Source organism: Hippocampus comes, unplaced genomic scaffold (genome assembly GCF_001891065.2).
Source record: "Hippocampus comes isolate QL1 unplaced genomic scaffold, H_comes_QL1_v1.1 scaffold518, whole genome shotgun sequence".
NCBI classification, from domain to species: Eukaryota; Metazoa; Chordata; class Actinopteri; order Syngnathiformes; family Syngnathidae; genus Hippocampus; species Hippocampus comes.
This window is the reverse complement of record NW_017804833.1, coordinates 101,833-122,333: the sequence shown is the minus strand read 5'-3', so window position 1 is coordinate 122,333 and position 20,501 is coordinate 101,833. Positions and strand designations below refer to the sequence as shown.

At 50.6% G+C, this 20,501-nt stretch overlaps 1 protein-coding gene across 3 annotated transcripts; it reads left to right on the top strand.

The window, feature by feature from the left end:
- The first annotated feature begins 241 nt into the window (after positions 1-241).
- On the top strand, positions 242-17,917 carry hecw2a (HECT, C2 and WW domain containing E3 ubiquitin protein ligase 2a). 3 transcript variants are annotated; one of them, XM_019869392.1, is made up of 29 exons: positions 242-3,246; positions 3,564-3,671; positions 4,156-4,250; positions 4,398-4,464; positions 6,800-6,969; positions 7,386-7,525; positions 7,628-7,728; positions 7,947-8,761; positions 9,035-9,326; positions 9,466-9,558; positions 10,170-10,320; positions 10,726-10,832; positions 10,908-11,032; positions 11,349-11,534; positions 12,338-12,472; positions 13,114-13,219; positions 13,302-13,398; positions 13,482-13,565; positions 13,639-13,724; positions 13,830-13,950; positions 14,457-14,570; positions 14,675-14,827; positions 14,895-14,993; positions 15,414-15,543; positions 15,755-15,901; positions 15,992-16,106; positions 16,559-16,644; positions 17,049-17,161; positions 17,763-17,917. In XM_019869392.1, exons 1-29 carry the CDS (start codon positions 2,868-2,870, stop codon positions 17,872-17,874), a joined length of 4,527 nt encoding a protein of 1,508 aa, XP_019724951.1. In that variant the 5' UTR covers positions 242-2,867; the 3' UTR covers positions 17,875-17,917. The 3 variants fall into 3 exon arrangements, with proteins under 3 accessions (XP_019724951.1, XP_019724943.1, XP_019724938.1); XM_019869384.1 differs by lacking the exons at positions 242-3,246; positions 3,564-3,671; positions 4,156-4,250; positions 4,398-4,464 and adding exons at positions 5,296-5,495; positions 5,813-5,920; positions 6,184-6,278; positions 6,427-6,493; XM_019869379.1 differs by lacking the exons at positions 242-3,246; positions 3,564-3,671; positions 4,156-4,250; positions 4,398-4,464 and adding exons at positions 5,296-5,495; positions 5,813-5,920; positions 6,184-6,278; positions 6,427-6,493 and having other exon boundaries at positions 13,639-13,950.
- Positions 17,918-20,501: the final 2,584 nt, after the last annotated feature.

Here is a 20,501-nt window from a genome sequence, read left to right as displayed (position 1 = left end):
TGACGAAATGTAATTGGAGCAAATGTGTTCTTTCAGAAGGGTGTATGAAATCGTTGACGCTAATCAGCAGCCAATAAGTCGTTCTCAGCCTCAAAAAGGTTTGTGAGACCCGCTCGATAGCGTTCCAGTTTGGACGGACACACGGCCTCGTCTCAAAGCTTCCAATATTTGGCCTTGTGAAATTCCGGTGTTATTCTTTGTCAGTTGTTATGGGAGCATTTCTCTCCCTCACTTTGGACACGAGAAACTGAGATTCACCCCCTTGTCTTTATCTTCTGCTCAAAAGCTGTGCTAATCTCAGCTCTTTGTGGCGTGCTCATCATGGCAACCTTGGTGGCAGTATAAGAGTGAGACAGTGACAGAACAAACAGACTCTAGATTGAAAGGGCAGAAAACAGTGTCCCTTCGAGTCCAAACGCCTGTTTGTGCGGCACTTTTCCAAGTCTGCTCTTTCCAGACTGTTGTTTTCTGGCGCTGTGGCGCGAGCAGCAGAGAGACTGCTCCGTGCCATCTCTTGTCACAGATCGACGGGAAACCCGAGCGGGCCGGCAGATGTGCCTACGCGGCGCCCGTGCTAGCAGGGGCGACTTTCCCATCAACGGGAATGGAAAGCATGGAAATGAGCCGAGCATCAGGAGCGTGCGCGTCCCATGTTCATATCCGTGGGTGTTGTTTACTGGAGTGCGCTCGAGTCACGTGACACGGTGACGCGTATACTGCTCAATGGGGCCGATGTGTTGAGCAAGCGTTTGTCAGAGATAAGAAATATTCCTGGATTGAAAAAAAAAACCTACTGGTAGATGATACATTTACTTGCACCGCCTCCAATTTGACATTTCACATCATTTGAGGCGTGTTAAATTTGGGTGTTTCGAGCGAGGATCAGAATTGCGCAGTTGGGCTTTTTTTTCCGGACATGGTCGGAGTTTCAAATGTTTCGAGTTTCAAATTAGGGTTTCAAGCGGCAGCCTCTGTTTTGAAATGTCGGTTTTGAGCCAAAGTTCCAGTTTCAAATCGGGTTGCCAGCCTTGTGTCAGGATTCCAAATGAAGCTATCGAGTGAGGGTAAGTTTTCAAGCCAGCGATGGCCTTTCAAAATCAGGTTCCCGACACTTGACCTCCCTGAAGTGCTGAATGGACCTTTTGAGGCCAAATTGGAATATTTCCTGATTCTGTCCCGCCTCTGTCGGCTGCCAGAAAACAAACAAAACGTCTTTTATAGCCACTCAGCCAAATGAGCGGAAAGCAGATCGTGACAACGCGTCAACGTCGTTGTCATAAGTCATCGCGGCCTTTCGCTGGGCAAGCTTCCGGCGCCTCTGCGACTGCGCCGCAGGAAAATCTTCATCCGCCACTTTGGTCTTCTTCTTTCCTCGTGCGCTCTTGATACAATGGCCACTTTTCACAGGGTTCAACGACCTTTAGCCGAGCCGCGCGTGTGCGCGTGCGTGCTCCCCAAAGTGCCCGTTCTGCCGTGCAATAAAGTGCTGCCGCGGTCACCTGCAGCCAGGCACGGAGGGATCCTTCGTCTCCACATGCACCACAGCATTGAGTGAGGGTTTGGCTTTCCAAGTAGGGCGTACAAAACCTGGGTTAGTGTTTTCCAAGTTTAAAAGTAGGATTTCAAGACAATGTTATGCACGTCTGACGTAACAAGCCCTTTTCCATCCCCAAAAATTGGTGCTCGTTGGGCGACGGGGCCAGCGCTCTGCTTAGTTGGCGCTTAACCAAGTCCTTACGAAAAATGTGTTCGCCTTTCCACCGGCAGCCAAGTGGGAGCGACATCACCACGTCATTGTAAAGTGTCCAAACATGGCCGACGTTTATCCAAGAGCGCCTCATGCCCTGTTAGCAATTTAGCATAGCATCAATTACACTTGTGTGTAGTCTGGGATGTTTCAGCACACGATGTACCGAGAGAAAGGAAATATGTTGATGCAACATGCGGACCGTGTGTGGATTTTTTTTTTTTTTTTTTTGCCACGTGCTTCAATGTCTTGATGCAGAACGGTTGTTTTGCATGATCCAAAACACCGCAGCTTCAACTTGCAAAAGAGAGTTGCGTCGATTGAAGCGGCTACTCCACACAGTTGAAACATTGGTGGCGAGCTGGCACTCGGCTTTAATTTGACGGTGGACCCGCCGCACGGCAGGCTTCTATTTGGCCTTCGACTGACTTTGCTTCCAGGTGTCTCAGTCACGAGGAGGGATTCTCATCATTGCAGCGGTGCTATTTTCAGACCGTCAAAGCAATCAGATCCTCCTGTCATTTTCCCCGAATTGATCTGTAATCCGCAACGGAACAGAGATTAAAATGTGGAAACGGTCCAGATTGAGAATGTTTGGTGAGTTAGTCGCGAGTAAGTGTTCTTCTGTTGTATTTCCGTGAAAAGCGACATTTTCCGGTTTCACTTCGATGATGACGGACGATTGCATTTTATTCTTTCGTTTCTGAGATCATGGACCGAAATATAAAATGCTTTCATTTTTGTTTTGTTTTACTCTGCCCAGGTGTTTACACTCCAAATTCCCCAAAGGGGGATTTCGTTTGTTGTGTGGAAACCTGCCTCACATTCAGTCCAGTTAATCAGTCATATTGCTCAGACGATGCGGTTCTGTCATTTCATGGGTTCTCCTGTCCTCCCTTGCCTCCAGGTACTGACTGACCAAATATTTCAGAACACCGGAGAGACAGAGAACTTGTGTTACGATGGGGGGACTCACGTTCTCAATAAAACCCTCACGAAAACCTGCTCCATCCTACCGAAAAGTGTCCCATGTAGATGGGAGTCACCGATAGGCATCCCGTCTTTAGAGACCGCCGCCTCCCTCACTAAACAGCATCATCAATAACATTCAAGAAACAACATGCGTCCGTCCCTCGCCACCGCTGTCCTCCCAGCCAGGACCCGCACCCACAACGCGCCCAATTTGGCAATCGGGGGCCGCGAGCACCTCGCGGCGCCCCGGAGACGCAGCCCCAACCTTCGGCACACTCTCAGCCCGGAGAACCTCCGCAGCCTGGCGGAAAGGGGCGGGGCCTCACTGGATGCTGTGTCTATGGTGGGCGGGCCCGTCGGCCTGTCCCGCGCCAACAGCGACACCGACCTGGTGAGCTCGCAAACCAGGTCCTCGCTGACAGCGTCCACCCTGGACTTCACGCTGAACCGGGGCCAGACACTCGTCATATCCTGGGATATCAAGGAGGAAGTGGATGCCACCGACTGGATTGGCCTCTACCATATCGGTAAGACTGTGATTGTGGAACGTCAGTTTTTGTTTTGAATGGGAATATATTGACATGGAATGAAGACTCGATTGCCAAGAAGCAGCATGGACTCAAAAACAAAAATAATTTCGTTTCCAAAACAACAAAAACAAATATATATATGAAATATAAATGTGTCTTGTCTTATTCATGTGTTGGATGTATGCCTTTAATGGGTGTGACATTTTGTATTTGTGTCTGACTGTTTTTTGTTTTCTTTCAACTGTTCCTGGACAATCAGCATTCGGGGCACCAACTGGTTTCAGGTTGTGTTCTGGTCTCCCATTATTCTCCAGATGAGACCAGTCCATCAAACGTGTGGGATTGTAAGAACCGAGGGGTCAACGGCACCCAGAAGGGTCAGATAGTTTGGAGGCTGGAGGCGGGGCCCTACTTCATGGAACGTGAGTGACTCAGATGAGGCCACGGATACCAGTTGCATCATAACAGGGCGCATGAAAAAGACTCATGCCATTTGAACACAAAGTAAGACATTTGGAGTTAAAGCAGCCATTTCGGTCGAATCGCGGGGTTTGCTCTTTGGCGAGTTCCAAGGAGGGGACTCACCCAAATGAGCCAAAGAGGCAGAAAACAAATCATGGGGGGGTGCGTGGGCTCCTTCAACACTGCTCACAGCACCAACTGTTTTTGCCACCCCATCTCACAGCGGAGACCAGGATCTGTTTCAAGTACTATCACGGAGTGAGCGGAGCCCTGAGAGCAACGACCAGCCATTTCGGTCGAAGCGCGGGGTTTGCTCTTTGGCGAGTTCCAAGGAGGGGACTCACCCAAATGAGCCAAAGAGGCAGAAAACAAATCATGGGGGGGTGCGTGGGCTCCTTCAACACTGCTCACAGCACCAACTGTTTTTGCCACCCCATCTCACAGCGGAGACCAGGATCTGTTTCAAGTACTATCACGGAGTGAGCGGAGCCCTGAGAGCAACGACCCCCTGCATCACTGTGAAGAATACAGCTGTCCTGGTGTGTCACTTATGCAGAGAATCCCCTCACTCCACACACACACCCGCAACCCCGACCACCCTGCCACCCTGAATTTAAAGAGTTCACAATTGTTTTGCCCACGTGCAAATGGAACCACTATTTTAAATCATCCTGACTTTTTTTTAGGTGGAGGGTCTTGCTGAGCAGGTGGGTGTCGAACATCCTCGGAAACTGATAAGCTTCACGTTAACAGGTGAGTTGACATGTTTTCATACGTTTCAGTACTGTACACCCACAACCAGATAAATATGTGTGAGAATAAGATGACTGTACAGTCAATCTCCCCCCCCCAAACCGCGGTCCAAGTGTTCAGTGGTTTGGATTACGGCACCTCCACCGACACCACTCGGCGTGCGACTGAAATGTCCCAAGTTCTGCAACTTGATGTGTGCTTGCAGATCTGCGTGCCACCGGCCTGAAGAAAGGCATGTTCTTCCATCCGGATCCCTACCTCAAGATGTCCATCCACCCCGGGAAGGGGAGTGTCTTTCCTGTGTTCAGCCACCACGGACAGGAGCGTCGCTCGGCCATCATTGCCAACACTGTCAATCCGGTTTGGCATGGAGAGGTCACTATGACATTCTTTCAGATCAAGCCCAAACAAACCCAAAAAGCAACATTGACTCGAAACCTAAACCTTTCATTCATCACGATACCGAAAGGATCATCTCACAATTAATTACCTGACAGCTGAACCCTGAACCCATACCCCAGCCCTATTCCCTAACCCCTAACCTCTAACCCTTCAGTTCATTTCCCATAAGGGGAGCCTAAGCCTGAACCCTTCGTCCCTAACCTTAACCCCATAACCCACTAATCCTCCCTCATGCCCTTGAACCAAAACCTTCACCCAAAGAGCAAGCCTTGAATTGAGTTCATCACCATCCCATCACCCCTACCCGTTAGCCCCAACCCTGTTTTCCTAAACCTGCCCGGCCCCCAACTACACTCCTAACCAAGGTCGATGTGGGTCTCTCTTTCCAGAAATATACATTTGTAGCGCTGCTGACAGACGGCCCTCACTGGATGCTGTGTCTATGGTGGGCGGGCCCGTCGGCCTGTCCCGCGCCAACAGCGACACCGACCTGGTGAGCTCGCAAACCAGGTCCTCGCTGACAGCGTCCACCCTGGACTTCACGCTGAACCGGGGCCAGACACTCGTCATATCCTGGGATATCAAGGAGGAAGTGGATGCCACCGACTGGATTGGCCTCTACCATATCGGTAAGACTGTGATTGTGGAACGTCAGTTTTTGTTTTGAATGGGAATATATTGACATGGAATGAAGACTCGATTGCCAAGAAGCAGCATGGACTCAAAAACAAAAATAATTTCGTTTCCAAAACAACAAAAACAAATATATATATGAAATATAAATGTGTCTTGTCTTATTCATGTGTTGGATGTATGCCTTTAATGGGTGGCATTTTGCATATTTGTGTCTGACTGTTTTTTGTTTTCTTTCAACTGTTCCTGGACAATCAGCATTCGGGGCACCAACTGGTTTCAGGTTGTGTTCTGGTCTCCCATTATTCTCCAGATGAGACCAGTCCATCAAACGTGTGGGATTGTAAGAACCGAGGGGTCAACGGCACCCAGAAGGGTCAGATAGTTTGGAGGCTGGAGGCGGGGCCCTACTTCATGGAACGTGAGTGACTCAGATGAGGCCACGGATACCAGTTGCATCATAACAGGGCGCATGAAAAAGACTCATGCCATTTGAACACAAAGTAAGACATTTGGAGTTAAAGCAGCCATTTCGGTCGAATCGCGGGGTTTGCTCTTTGGCGAGTTCCAAGGAGGGGACTCACCCAAATGAGCCAAAGAGGCAGAAAACAAATCATGGGGGGGTGCGTGGGCTCCTTCAACACTGCTCACAGCACCAACTGTTTTTGCCACCACATCTCACAGCGGAGACCAGGATCTGTTTCAAGTACTATCACGGAGTGAGCGGAGCCCTGAGAGCAACGACCCCCTGCATCACTGTGAAGAATACAGCTGTCCTGGTGTGTCACTTATGCAGAGAATCCCCTCACTCCACACACACACCCGCAACCCCGACCAGCCCTGCCACCCTGAATTTAAAGAGTTCACAATTGTTTTGCCCACGTGCAAATGGAACCACTATTTTAAATCATCCTGACTTTTTTTTAGGTGGAGGGTCTTGCTGAGCAGGTGGGTGTCGAACATCCTCGGAAACTGATAAGCTTCACGTTAACAGGTGAGTTGACATGTTTTCATACGTTTCAGTACTGTACACCCACAACCAGATAAATATGTGTGAGAATAAGATGACTGTACAGTCAATCTCCCCCCCCCAAACCGCGGTCCAAGTGTTCAGTGGTTTGGATTACGGCACCTCCACCGACAAGATAAATATGTGTGAGAATAAGATGACTGTACAGTAAATCTCCCCCCCCAAACTGCGGTCCAAGTGTTCAATGGTTTGGATGACGGCACCTCCACCGACGCCACTCGGCGTGCGACTGAAATGTCCCAAGTTCTGCAACTTGATGTGTGCTTGCAGATCTGCGTGCCACCGGCCTGAAGAAAGGCATGTTCTTCCATCCGGATCCCTACCTCAAGATGTCCATCCACCCCGGGAAGAGGAGTGTCTTTCCTGTGTTCAGCCACCACGGACAGGAGCGTCGCTCGGCCATCATTGCCAACACTGTCAATCCGGTTTGGCATGGAGAGGTCACTATGACATTCTTTCAGATCAAGCCCAAACAAACCCAAAAAGCAACATTGACTCGAAACCTAAACCTTTCATTCATCACGATACCGAAAGGATCATCTCACAATTAATTACCTGACAGCTGAACCCTGAACCCATACCCCAGCCCTATTCCCTAACCCCTAACCTCTAACCCTTCAGTTCATTTCCCATAAGGGGAGCCTAAGCCTGAACCCTTCGTCCCTAACCTTAACCCCATAACCCACTAATCCTCCCTCATGCCCTTGAACCAAAACCTTCACCCAAAGAGCAAGCCTTGAATTGAGTTCATCACCATCCCATCACCCCTACCCGTTAGCCCCAACCCTGTTTTCCTAAACCTGCCCGGCCCCCAACTACACTCCTAACCAAGGTCGATGTGGGTCTCTCTTTCCAGAAATATACATTTGTAGCGCTGCTGACAGACATCCTGTACATTGAAGTCAAGGACAAATTTGCCAAAAGTCGACCCATCATCAAGCGCTTCCTTGGCCAGTTGACCATCCCCGTGCAGCGGCTTCTTGAGAAAATATCCGGGTAGGTAATCTCCGGCCAAATGTGGTCTTACTGCACTGAAAAGTAATACTGGCCTATGCCAAAATAATACATAGATAAGTCCTACGTTTTTCTGTGTCTCAGAGTCCAGCCTGTGACTTTTCCCCTGTGCCGACGCCTCCCCACGGAGCACGTCAGCGGACAGCTGCAGTTCAAAGTTGAACTCACTTTGACTGGACCCGATGGTAAGATATTTGGGACCGAGACACGACGCGAATGGAAGAAAAAAAAATTCACTGGACCTGTGCCAAACCCTCCCGATATATTAACTGCCGATGTTTGTGTTGTCAACTCTAAATGTACCACAATCTCTGATGCCAAGCATTTGAAAGTCATGTCAAACTAATCTTACAACATGACCCTTGAAAATAGATGGGTCACAGATGATGTTCCTCCTGCCCAGGTGCCTCTCCAGATTCCATCATTGGCCTTTCGACCTTCAATGGAGCTCCGGGGACGCCTTCAGATGACGAGGACCTTCCTCATCACCTTCCAGGAGTGGTTTCACCTGAGCCCTCCCCCACCGGATCGCAGAGTTCTCAAGGTATGTGGGAAGGCGGGGCAGCAGCGGCAGCCTCCCCGGAAAAGGAACTGCTACTCGTCAGAGCCGGTGCGAGGTTTTTGGACCGGCACGAGTTGCTCCAGAGGTCTCTCAGCGAGGGTCTGGATGCTATCGAGGCCCCCAAGGGTCCCGGGGAAAGGCCGTTGGGTGCGGCCTCGCCAAAACTGCGCTCCAGCTTCCCCACGCACACGCGGCTCAGCGACATGTTGCACATCGACTCGGATGAGGATGATGAGCGCTCCGGGTTTGGAGAAATGCCTCCCATGCTGCCCTCTCCGCTGCTACTTAATGGCGACCCTCCGGATAATAGCGGTCCCGATGACGACGTGCCGTCTCCTGAGCTGCAGCTGGTCCCGGAGCAATCTGGCGATGAAGAACCAGAGACTGCGGGTACTCAAGAGACAGCCCAGGTGGCCCCCAAGGTGGAGGCCAGTCTGGAAAAGGAGGACATTCTGGAGGCAGACGTCTTCTCCGAGGCGGAGGAAGCGCTTTTCACAGAGGCCACGTCCCGCACTGCTTTGCCAGAGGGTGGAGAGGCGGGAAGAGGACCGACCGAGGAGCCTTCTTCAGAGGTGGACACGTGCTCCATGGCCACAGCCCCGCAGACGGTCGTGTCTTCCTCAGATAGTTGCCCAATCACGTTGACCACAGCTCTGGTGAGTTCTTGGTCCTCTTTCGACCCAGAGATCTCCTTCTCTTTCGCTGTTGTTCACACCATTTTGGTAGCGCCACGCTACGTTGCGGACTCTTCAGTGTTGGTTAAGCAACAAAATACAAATACTTTCATACTGTATTGCGGTATGTTTTTCAGGTAGTTGTACTTTAATGGGGGATTTCTTTTTCTGACTTTTGTCCCAATGTTTTGCCCGCCCTCGCCCTCCACCCATGAAAAAGTCATAATTTTTTTTTCCTTTCTGCTAACCTTGTAGGAAGCAGATGAAGGGGCCGATGCAGCCATCGATCCGGGGGGAGATGTGGTTGGTGGCACCCCATCGTCCACTCCGCCTGTAGGCTGTGAGGATGGCGGGCTTGGCATTTGTCCCGAGGCCGAAGGAGAAGCAGCCTTGCCTCTGGAATCCCAGGAGGTAGTCGTGAGAAAGCCGAGTCTGCGGGCGGCAGGCAGCATGTCCGAAGAACCGGACGGCAATGAGTCTAAGCCGCATGAGGAGACGGGATCTGCGGAGTCCGAGCAAGTTACCACAGAAACAGATGGAGAGGAAGGTATGGCGAGGTCTGTTGACTTTTCCGCAGTCACGTCAAGGCTTAGGCTCCAACTTCACATGATCACTCCAGCTGAATATGTCGAGACACAAGATCTGTACTGGGACAAAATCCTCAGTTTATCTTTGTCTGTTCCCAGGCACGCCTGTCAACGGTCACCCTGTTCGGTCGCTTCCATCTGTACGGCATGACATTCACCGTTACCAACGAGTGGACGAGCCCCTGCCACCGAGTAAGGACTTTATGTCTCGATGGCTGGGATACCTGCTTCTGATTAGGTGGATCATCTAGTCGAGTGCAAGCCCTGAAATTCCCTCAAAATGGCTGAATCCACCCCAAGTAGCCAACTTCTTGCTTCGTGTCAGGCTATCTACTTTTTCCGTCCATCCATGTGCACTGATCGATGGGTGAAACTTGTGCCTTGCAACTGATGTTTGGATCCAACTTTCCAACTAAGTGTGAGCCCTAGAATTGAAGCAAAATGGTCAATTTCCTGTTCCCATGCAGGCATGGTTCCGTCAGAGTTTTTGAGTGTCCTGTTATAACCGGTATGTCCACCCAGTTTCGTGTTGCTGTGTGAAAGTTTTTGTTGTTTTTTTGGGGGTTACCCTCTTCTGGTAAAATGCATGCTCTGTAGGGTTTACGTCTGGAGATTGACTCAACCGGTCAAAAATCCTCAACTTCTTTTGCATCCACTGAACTCTTTTGCTCTTCTCGATCTGGTAAAATTCTGTCGGGTATCTTCTAGAGCGCTTTTGTTCACTAAGTCTTCAATGAAGTGCAGCTTATGAGATCTCCTTTTGGAAGTTGATGCTGAACACAGCCCTGCTTGTGTTCTCTCAGACTGGGAGGCCCGGATCGACAGTCATGGCAGGATCTTTTTTGTGGACCACGTGAACAGGACCACCACGTGGCAGAGGCCTACTGGACCCCCGGCGCCACAGGGCCTGACCCGGTCCAACTCCATTCAGCAGATGGAGCAACTCAACCGCAGGTGAGAGTTGACAAAAATGTGAACTGGTGCAGCAATCGGTGTCATGGTTTCTCTTCCCCGCCCCAAAAAAGATTCAAAATTAGTCATATTTGCGTCATTTTGTGCGAATCATTTTGGAGAAAAGTGAAAAAAGAAACAAAGAAAACCAGATCCGAGGAGCCACCCTTGCTGGGTATGACATTTAAAAACTTTTTCGTGGATTGAACTGGTAAGGTCATTGTTATTTTCTGCCTGTGAATTCAAGAGTTGTCTCCCAGAGTCGCTCAGGGACATTCCTCGTAAGGATGCTCCACAGAGTCTCAATAGTACGAATAAGTCCTTTGAGGAACTGTTTTGTTTTTTTTTTCTTTCGGAAATGCAACAGCTCAAACTTGACACCGTATTTTTTGTCCTTTCCTTAACCAGATACCAGAGCATCAGAAGGACCATAACCAACAGTGATAGAACAGAAGAAAGCACCGCTGACCTGCTCCCTGAACCAGAACCCGAACTGATTCCTCACTCCATTTCCGGTCGGTTTGAACACACCTATGGTAGACTGACATTCTGCGTACGACCAGCATGCCTTTGTCTTTGCTCTCTCGTAGAATACAGACGAGACGGCGTCGTTGCTCACTCGAACGGTCGTTCCCGTCTGTCGTTGCTGCTCCAGTCGCCCAGCGCCAAGTTCCTGTGCAGTCCCGACTTCTTTACTGTGCTGCATTCTAACCCCGTCAGTGACCTCCGCTGCTTAGCGACCCTGCTTCGTTAACCCGCACGCTGAGTCCCTTCATGTCCTTAGTTGTGTCCAAATGTTCTGCATGGATGTCATTTCAAGTCATGACTTTGTAAGTCAGCAAACCTGGGGCTCGTTTGAACAAATCCCCTGATAGGACTTCTATGCCGTCGGAGCCTTTTGGTGCATGTTGAGGCCTCGTCATAGCAAACGAATCGGCAGACTTAGATCACCTCCGCTCGGCAGGGGGAAGAAAATAGCATCAAACGCATGTGAGTGAGCCTTCAAAGCTCAGTCTTTCTCTCCTCTCCAGAGTGCCTACCGCATGTTTACGAGCAACACCTGCCTGAAGCATATGATCAGCAAGGTGCGGCGAGACGCTCACTACTTTGAGCGCTACCAGCACAACCGAGACTTGGTCACCTTCCTCAACATGTTCTCCAACAAGCAGCTGGAGCTTCCCCGAGGGTGGGAAATGAAACACGACCAAACCGGGAAGGTGGGTGGGAGCCATTTTCAGCAATGTGACAATGACCGCCGAAATGACCTTTCGTGCTCGTTTCCACACACTTCCCCTCCTAACCGATAGCGACGACTTGCCCCGTGCTCTCTAAGCTTTAAGTTTGGGGTGTGACATGGCTGTTCCATGACCTTCCACTTATTGTCTCTGTTGGTTTTGAGGGATGAGTCCCTTCAGTCTCCTTTCACGCAGGTCAAGTGCATGCTCTGTGCATTTGGAGTCAAGAGATTGACCGGTCTCCAATCTTCCACTTTTTGACGGCAATAAATTCCTTTGTTTTGTTTTGTTTTGCTTAGCCATGTCGAAAACCTTTCCATTCTTGCCCGTGATGAACTTGTTGCAGCTCTCCTTTGTTGTTTTGTGTCGTTATCTTTGTTCTTGTTTTGGAGTGGTTACTCCCTTAAGAATAGGTCAAATGCATGCTCGACAGTGTTTAGGTCGGGAGAGTGACTTGGCCTGTCTATGAGCTTCCACTTCTTGCCCTTGATGAAACCCTTCTTCATTTTGGCATCGTGACTCGCTGTGTACGCGTCCTCTAGAAGGGAACACATCACTCTGATACCAAAGGTCGTTGAAAAAAATGAGCTCATACTGCAGTTGTTGTTGAAGCGTGGTGTCAAGTTGTCTCTAAGAGGATAATGGCTTCCTCCCAGATCCCAAAGAACAGGTAGTTTGTCATAGTAGGCTTCGTTATTCCAGTTCTTGGGAGGGTGGCGGTGCGGAAGGCGAGCACCGAACGGACGCGCGGCGCAACTAAAAGTATTTGCGTCTCGCCCCCTCAGCCCTTCTTTGTGGATCACAACTGTCGTTCCACAACCTTCATCGATCCACGGCTGCCTCTCCAGAGTTCGCGCTCCACCGGGCTGCTGGCCCACCGCCAGCACCTGAGCCGCCAACGCAGCCACAGCGCCGGCGAGGTGAGTCACCGCGCGTTACCGCAGCGACGGCCCGGTGGCCCTGACGCCTTGTGGTCGTCGGGCACGCAGCCAGCTTGTCCTGGGCTCACACATTCACTCTCCGATTGACGATGTTTGTTTCTTAAAAAGAATTGCAGTCGTGCCCTGACATATGAGTCGAATGGATTCCTTGGCCACGCTCATATCTCAAGCCATCGTCTCCGATTGAATTGAATGGCAATGCCGTCAATCCGTTCCAGCCTCCAGAAAACAAAACAGAACAAAGCATTTCTGTCGTCTTTTTTTCATGAGAAAAATAGCACTCCAAAATATCACATTTCACAAAATCATCCCGTGATGGCAGAAGTAAATAGACTCAAAAAAAAAAAGTGTTTGTCAGCATTTCCTCGACTTCTGGTGTTTACCTATTCCCCGCTTCTCGTGAATGGAGTTGAGCCAGCGGCCACTATAGTGCGCTTATATCTCAAAAAAACGACCCGATCGTCGGCTAGTAACTCAAAAAATCATCAGTGGGGTCACTTGTGTCTCGAGGCCAGTTGAGGGCATAGCCCGCCAAAATGATGGGACAAAATGAGCGAGTGTGTGCACGGGTGTCAGAACTCGGATGCGTCCTGAGCCTTCAGCGCCTCCTTCTGCCGCAGGTGGCCGACGACTCGCGGCAAAGCAACTCGCCCGCCGTGCCGCGACCTTCCAGCACCTTCAGCGGGTCCAGTCGCTCCAGCCAGTACCACGACGTTGTGCCCGTGGGTACGTGAGCGGAAAAAACAGCACGCCGGGCCAAGGCCACGCCCCTTTGATGTCATCTTTCTTTCTCACTGTGGTCCCGCAGCCTACAATGACAAGATTGTGGCCTTCCTCAGGCAGCCCAACGTCTTTGAGGTATTGCAGGAAAGACAACCGGAGCTCGCCAGGAACAACTCGCTCAAGTAGGTCCCGCTGTCTCATCTTCAGCATCATCCACCTTGAATTCGGTGAGGGAAGCCTCAGTGAGTCTGCGGTGTGTTTGCAGGGAGAAGGTGCAGTTCATCCGCAGCGAGGGCGCCATCGGGCTGGTGCGTCTCTCCGGGGACGCCGACCTCGTCATGCTGCTCAGGTCAGTCCTGGGCTCTTTTGAGTGAGGTCTCTCTCGATTAATCTCTCGATTCATTTTATTTTTCCCTCCGCAGCTTATTTGAAGACGAGGTGATGTCGTACGTGCCACCTTTGCTCCACCCAAATTACAGCCTGTCCTCATCTCCTCAGAGTTCCCCGGGTGAGACAATTTTTGCAGCAGCCTGGCCCGGAGGGCACTTCTGTGGACTTTGGACCCCATTGTCTCTCCGTCTCCCGTATGTTTTTCTTGTTTTTTCTCTGTTAGGCACCCAACGAGCCAACGCGCGTGCTCCGGCGCCCTACAAGCGAGATTTTGAGGCTAAACTGAGGAACTTCTATCGGAAACTGGAGACTAAAGGATATGGACAGGGACCGGGGAAAGTCAAGTATGTGCAACCTCCTCAACTGCTTCGCACAGCGGCCTCACATTGCGGCGGGGCAGGGTTGGATTCCGGCTCCGGCCTTGCTGTGTGGAGTTTGCATGTTCTCCCCGGTTTTCTCCGGGCACTCCGGTTTCCTCCCACATTCCCAAAACATGCATGCTTGGTTGATTGAACGCTCACAGGTGTCAAAGTCACGGCCTGAGGGCCGGATCCGGCCTGCCACGTCTTTTAATGCGGCCCGCGAAAGCGACAAAAGCGAGTTTGACACCCCTGCTCTAAATTGTCCTTCGGTCGATTGTGAGCGCAGAGGGTTGTTTGTCGGTGTGTGCCCCGCGATTGGTTGGCCAACCCTTGAGGGCGCACCCCGTCATCTCGTGCCCGAAGACGGCCGGGATAGGCTCCGGCACGCCCGCAGCCCTCCTGAGGAAAAGCACATTTGAAAACGCATGGATGGATAGTGTGCCGCGACCCGCCGTTAACGCTAACAACCGCGGTGCGTGTGCCCTCAGGCTCATCATACGGCGGGACCACCTCCTGGAGGACGCCTTCAACCAAATCATGTGTTACTCCCGCAAAGACCTGCAGAGGAGTAAACTTTACGTCAGCTTCGTCGGCGAGGACGGGTGAGAATAAGCGATCAACGCCTCGCACGTGGCTGACTTTTGGTCCGGCGGCAATGGAGGTCGATGACGTGGCGATGTGATTACGTTTGGGGCCCGGGGGGCAGGCTGGACTACAGCGGCCCGTCCAGAGAGTTCTTCTTCCTGGTGTCCAGAGAGCTTTTCAACCCTTACTACGGCCTGTTTGAATACTCGGCCAACGACACGTACACGGTCCAAATCAGCCCCATGTCGGCCTTTGTGGATAATCACCACGAATGGTGAGGCGGTGAGCCTTTACGAGTGTTTGTTGCACCTCTCGGAAACGCTTGTGTTTGGTGTCCCAAGGTTTCGTTTTAGCGGGCGCATTCTGGGACTGGCTCTGGTTCATCAGTATCTGCTGGATGCCTTCTTTACTCGTCCTTTCTACAAGGGGCTGCTCCGCATGTAAGTCCCGCAACCGGACGCTTTGAGACAAGCGCATGCCAGAATTTATGAATTGAATATTGACGTCGTTTAGGGTATCTCATCCTGCCCACATTTGGGGAAATGCCGTCGCAGGCTGTGCACCTTTTCAACGGCACGACTTTTTTGGAATTTACAGTCGTGTCATTTCAGCTTGCGCAACTCTGTGGAATTTAAGCTCGTTTTATTTTGACCAGCGAAAGCCATCCAGGATTTATGATAAACTTCATTTTGACCCTATCCAACATTTGTGATAGTGATGGGAGTCAAATAACAAACCTGTGCAATTTTAGGGGCGTTTCATTCGACCCGGGCAACTTTCGATGCAATTGACCGGAGTCTGACTTGATCCCGCACGACTTTTGAGATGTTTTACAACGATTTACTTGCTTGCTCATGCAGACCGTGTGACCTGAGCGACCTGGAGTTCCTGGATGAGGAATTCCACCAGAGCCTGCAGTGGATGAAGGACAACGACATCGAGGACATGCTGGATCTCACTTTCACAGTCAACGAGGAGGTCTTCGGACAGGTACGCACTTGAGGCTCAACAGCCCACGATTATAAATCTCTCCAAAGTTGCATGGTTTGAAATAAACTGACTGGAAATCCACCCACGTTACACAGGTTAATGCACAAGTCATCTGTAAATCCAGCACGTTGCGCTGGTCAAGACAAACTTATCGAAATCCCCCCAAAGTGCGTCCGGTGTACTCCATTCGAGTACTTGTTTGACCGTGCAGATCACCGAGCGAGAGCTGAAGCCCGGCGGAGCCGGCATCCCCGTGACGGAGAAGAACAAGAAGGAGTACATCGAGCGCATGGTCAAGTGGCGCATCGAGAGGGGCGTGGCTCAGCAAACCGAAAGCTTGGTCCGAGGCTTCTACGAGGTAGCGCCCACTTCCGATGAGCCGCAAAATTCACCGCATCCAAATGGCAACTTTTGCATCTCATTTCTGCTGCGCTTGGTGTCCGTTCAGGTGGTGGACGTGCGACTGGTGTCGGTGTTCGACGCCAGAGAGCTGGAGCTGGTCATCGCCGGCACGGCCGAGATCGACCTGGCCGACTGGAGGAACAACACCGAGTACAGAGGAGGTCAGTGCGGCAAGCGCCAACGCAGGCCAAAGCGTTTGCTCACATTTGGCGGTAAAAATCGGGCCAGAGGAAAATATCACGCATATATATATATATATATATATATATATATATATATATATATATATACAGTTAAAAAATCACAAATAAAATAAAAAGCCATTTAAAAATGTTTTACATAGTAATGAAAATAACCTGATTATCAAGTCATATAAGATTTTTTTTTTTTTTATTTTCCTGAACAAAAATAACATTAACATTCCAAATTATGCATGAAATGGTGAACGAAACAGTGTTTTGTTTTTTTGGGGGGGATAAATCATTTTAGAGTCATAAGGTATCTGAAAATATCATGTTCTGTCGATCCAAATGAATGACGGCACGACTTGGTTCTTTGTGATTCCTCTGACGCAAGCTCTGCCACCTCCCCCCACCCCTCCTCCCTCCCGCAGGTTACCATGACAACCACATCGTGATACGCTGGTTCTGGGCAGCTGTGGAGCGGTTCAACAATGAGCAGAGGCTGCGACTACTGCAGGTGGGGGCACGTGGACCCGCACATGCGCACATGCTGCCACCGCCTGGCCATTAGGCTGTACTGTCTCGACAAAACAAACAACTGCAGCAAAAAAAAACCAAAAAAAAAACAACAAAAAAACCCAACGATTTGCTTTGGCATTTGCAAGATGCGGCTGGCCCGCCGAGTCATTTTATGCGGCCAGCGAATGCTTGCTGCTTCAATTGCAAATAACCACAACCCTCCCCATACTTCACAGGTACAAATGAGACAACGTGAAAGCCGCCCAAAATTGCACACGTTGAATAAACTAAAAGTAAAATACCTTTAATGCCCTCAAAATCCCACACGTTGAAATGAAACTCCTGCAAATCCCTCTGAACATGCCGTCAAGCTCTTAGAAGAATGTCCCCCCGCATGTGTAGTTTGTGACAGGCACGTCCAGTATTCCTTACGAGGGCTTCGCCTCGCTGCGTGGAAGCAACGGACCCCGCAGGTTCTGTGTGGAGAAGTGGGGCAAGATCACCTCCTTACCCAGGTAGGTTTTCCCAAACTCGCCACACAACCTGATGTCATCGCAACGGGCCCCAATGAAAAGGTCGCGTGAACCAAGCTGAACAGGAAGGCGGCCACTTTGGGTTCGCTTTCTTTCAAGTCGAGATGGAACTTACTGAAAGTGACCCCAAGAGCAAGCGGGTCTGCTCCGCAGATGGGCGGAGCTCAGTTCGGAAGTTTCCTCACCCGTGGGTCGCGTCAAACTTTCTCATTCGCTGGCGCCACCTGCAACGTGAGGAAACAGGAGCCCGTGACATCACTTCCGGCAACGATTTTCGTTGTTCTTTGACTGAAAACTTTCCCATTTGTACAAGCAAGTGGGTTTTGGTGTTAGTGTTTCTATCTTAGGGGTCCTGGAACCCCGCCCCCTTTACCCTCCAAAAAAAACCTCAGTAGTGCCCCCTGGAAAGTTCGGAGAAAAATCGCTAACCCGCTAATTATCAATTGTGGGGTTTCAGCATTCCTGAAGACTTTTCCTGAAGAGTTTTTGAAAATGTGTTGAAATGTTCTAATTTCAAGGGCCCAAACATGATTCCCGCCCCCCCCCAAAAAAAACCCTCCATCTATACCTGCATGTCTTCCAGAGCACACACTTGCTTCAATCGGCTGGACCTGCCACCCTACCCATCCTTCTCCATGCTCTACGAGAAGCTGGTGACAGCCGTGGAGGAGACCAGCACCTTCGGTTTGGAGTGACCCCGCCTCCTCCATCACCCCCCCCCCCACACACACACACACACACACATACAAAGACATGTCACTCCAACCAAGAGAGAAAAACCCCACTGTGTGTTTTTCAAAAGCGACACGGTGGTATTTGACTCAACGCGTGCGCTTTATCTCTTCGGTTAAGTGCGGTCGGTTTACTGGGTCCACTTTGTGTCCTCCTGCACCTTAAAGCGAGACAATGAAGAAGCCTCTCGGGACCTCCCAACTGTGTCTGCTAAATTCACATGTCGACGCATCGCTCATGTTTAACAGCATGGAAGAATGACTTTGGAGACATTTCTGCTGTGGAAAAAAGGAGAGACGGCCAAACGCGCTTTTGCTTTGCGACTGAATGTACTGGATGTGCTTTGCAACCCTCCTGGTAGGTCTCGCTCCTTCTCTGGTTTTCCGATTGGCTACCCCGTGCACCCAAAACTCACCGGTTTTGCTTTCCTGGTGAACGTGTTTGTTAATAACAGGCCCAGAAACATGCCCGCCTGCGCTCAATGCCCATTGCCCTCTCGGTTGCGTCCCCGCAAAAGTTAGAATCCGCCTCACCATTTTCATCCATCCGTCCATTTTCCAATCGGCTTCTCCTCAGGAGGGGCGCGGGCGTGCCGGAACCTATCCCGGCCGTCTTCGGGCAGGAGACACCCTCAACTGGTGACCAGCCAATCGCATGCGGGCACATGTTGACCAACCACCAGTCGCGCTCACATTCATACCGAGAGTGTCCAGGCGCTATAATCGAACCACGCACCTCTGCACTGTGAGGCGGACGTGCTAACCGCTCATTCACCATTTTGCTGCTGGATATTAAGAAGTTGGATGGCAGCGTATTATACCAGACGACACAAACAAAGTCTCAAAGATCCAAATGTCACCAGGAAATCGGCCATTTTGTTGAAATCAGACATAAAGTGTGCGTGTCCATCATAACAGGGCGCGTGAAAACGTTTGAAGTTCAAAGTCTGCCATTTTGGTTTCAGCAATTTGAAGCAAATTCCAGGGCTGGTCCTCCGATGGGCTCCTACCCGACCATCGCATGCCTACGCGTTGACGTATCAGGAGGGTTCAATCAGGGCTCCCGCCTAACCAGTATTGTAATCCCGACATAAGCGCGGGCCCGTTTCAAGATGGCGGGTGGGGGGGGTGGACTTTCACTCCCACAACAGCGCAGACACGCAAAGACACCCGATCCTCAAGGTGCGCTTTGTCACAAAGCAACATGCGCACGCTCCACTGCACGGATATGTTTACTAGCCTGACACACCTCTCGGTCCCCATAGAAATTGAAAATCCCTCTCAACAGAACCGGTCCGCTCTTGCATGGGTCGCTTTGCAGAGACGGGCGACGCCCGGCCAAAGGTACGCACGGGAAGACTGTTGAATGGTTTACAAATGGGACGGAATGTTCGGCCGGATCTTAAGCCGTGACGGGTGTGGAGCTTGGACGGGACCGTTTTTTTCCATGTCTGACTTTCACAAGTTCCCCGACAAAGTGAAGCGCACAAAAGCTCCACGTGTAGTTCATGAATCTTCTCAAGTCTCGAACAGCTTTGGAGCCATACACAATCGGGAGGAGTCACTTCAAGTCCCAAAATATCAAATCTGTCACTATTCGGCTTGCCGTTGGGGCCCAAGCAACAAGCACTTTGGTATTGCTCTTCCTATGGATGGAGCGTGCGAGGAACCTTTCAAATGATGACAAATCCCAAATGTCGGACTCCAGGCTGTTTGTAACTTTTTTGGAAGGCCAATATTGTCTTTTCATGCCAAATTTGCTGATGCTTCTGTTGCCCTTTGCCTTTCCCCTGATTGACCTACAAATTGCTCAGAAGAAGCTTGACCGTGTCGTTCAGTGAAGAATGATGAATGATGTTAACCTGGGAGGTGGCCAAGTCCGGTCCTGAAGATTCTGTTTTACATGACCCCTCCCGCCGAACGTCGGCCCCTCCTCCAAACACACCTAATTGAAATGATCAGGGTTGTTATCAGACTTGTGAAAAGCTTGGTGACATGTGTGTTGGTGAAGAGACTGAAACAGCCTCTCCAGGACCAGACTTGGGCACCCCCGATGTCGACTTTGTGTGAGAAGCAGCGTACGGTTTACAGCCGGCTCGTGTCGCATGTTCCCGCGAAGACAACAAGACCCATCTAATCCGCCAAAATGATCTACCTATCTTACGACTTGTGTGACTTGTAAATCCACGCCACTCACTACGTTTGCCTTGACAGCATGCGATAAAAGAGACTGTTGCGCGCGCGCATAACTAAAAACCCTTTCCCGCAGTCTTACACTTCCTTGCTAGCAAAAATAATCTTTTTTTTATACGGGGGTGCATGCAAAATGAAACCATAGTGTACAAACGAGTGCTGTGGGGCTCCAGCGGCCCGAGCGCTGGCCCGAATAGCGCTTACGTGTGCTGTGAGATGCCAAGGCAAGATTTTTATATCCCATCATGCATGTGAGTGGTTCTTGGTCGGCTCTGTGAGCTGCGCCGGGGGCCGTTAAAACCTGTGACGACATTGTGGTCTAGCTTGATATTGCATGCGCCGCTCTTGCAAGACACTTACTTGACTGTCCTTCCTAGCTTTTTCTGCATGACGATATT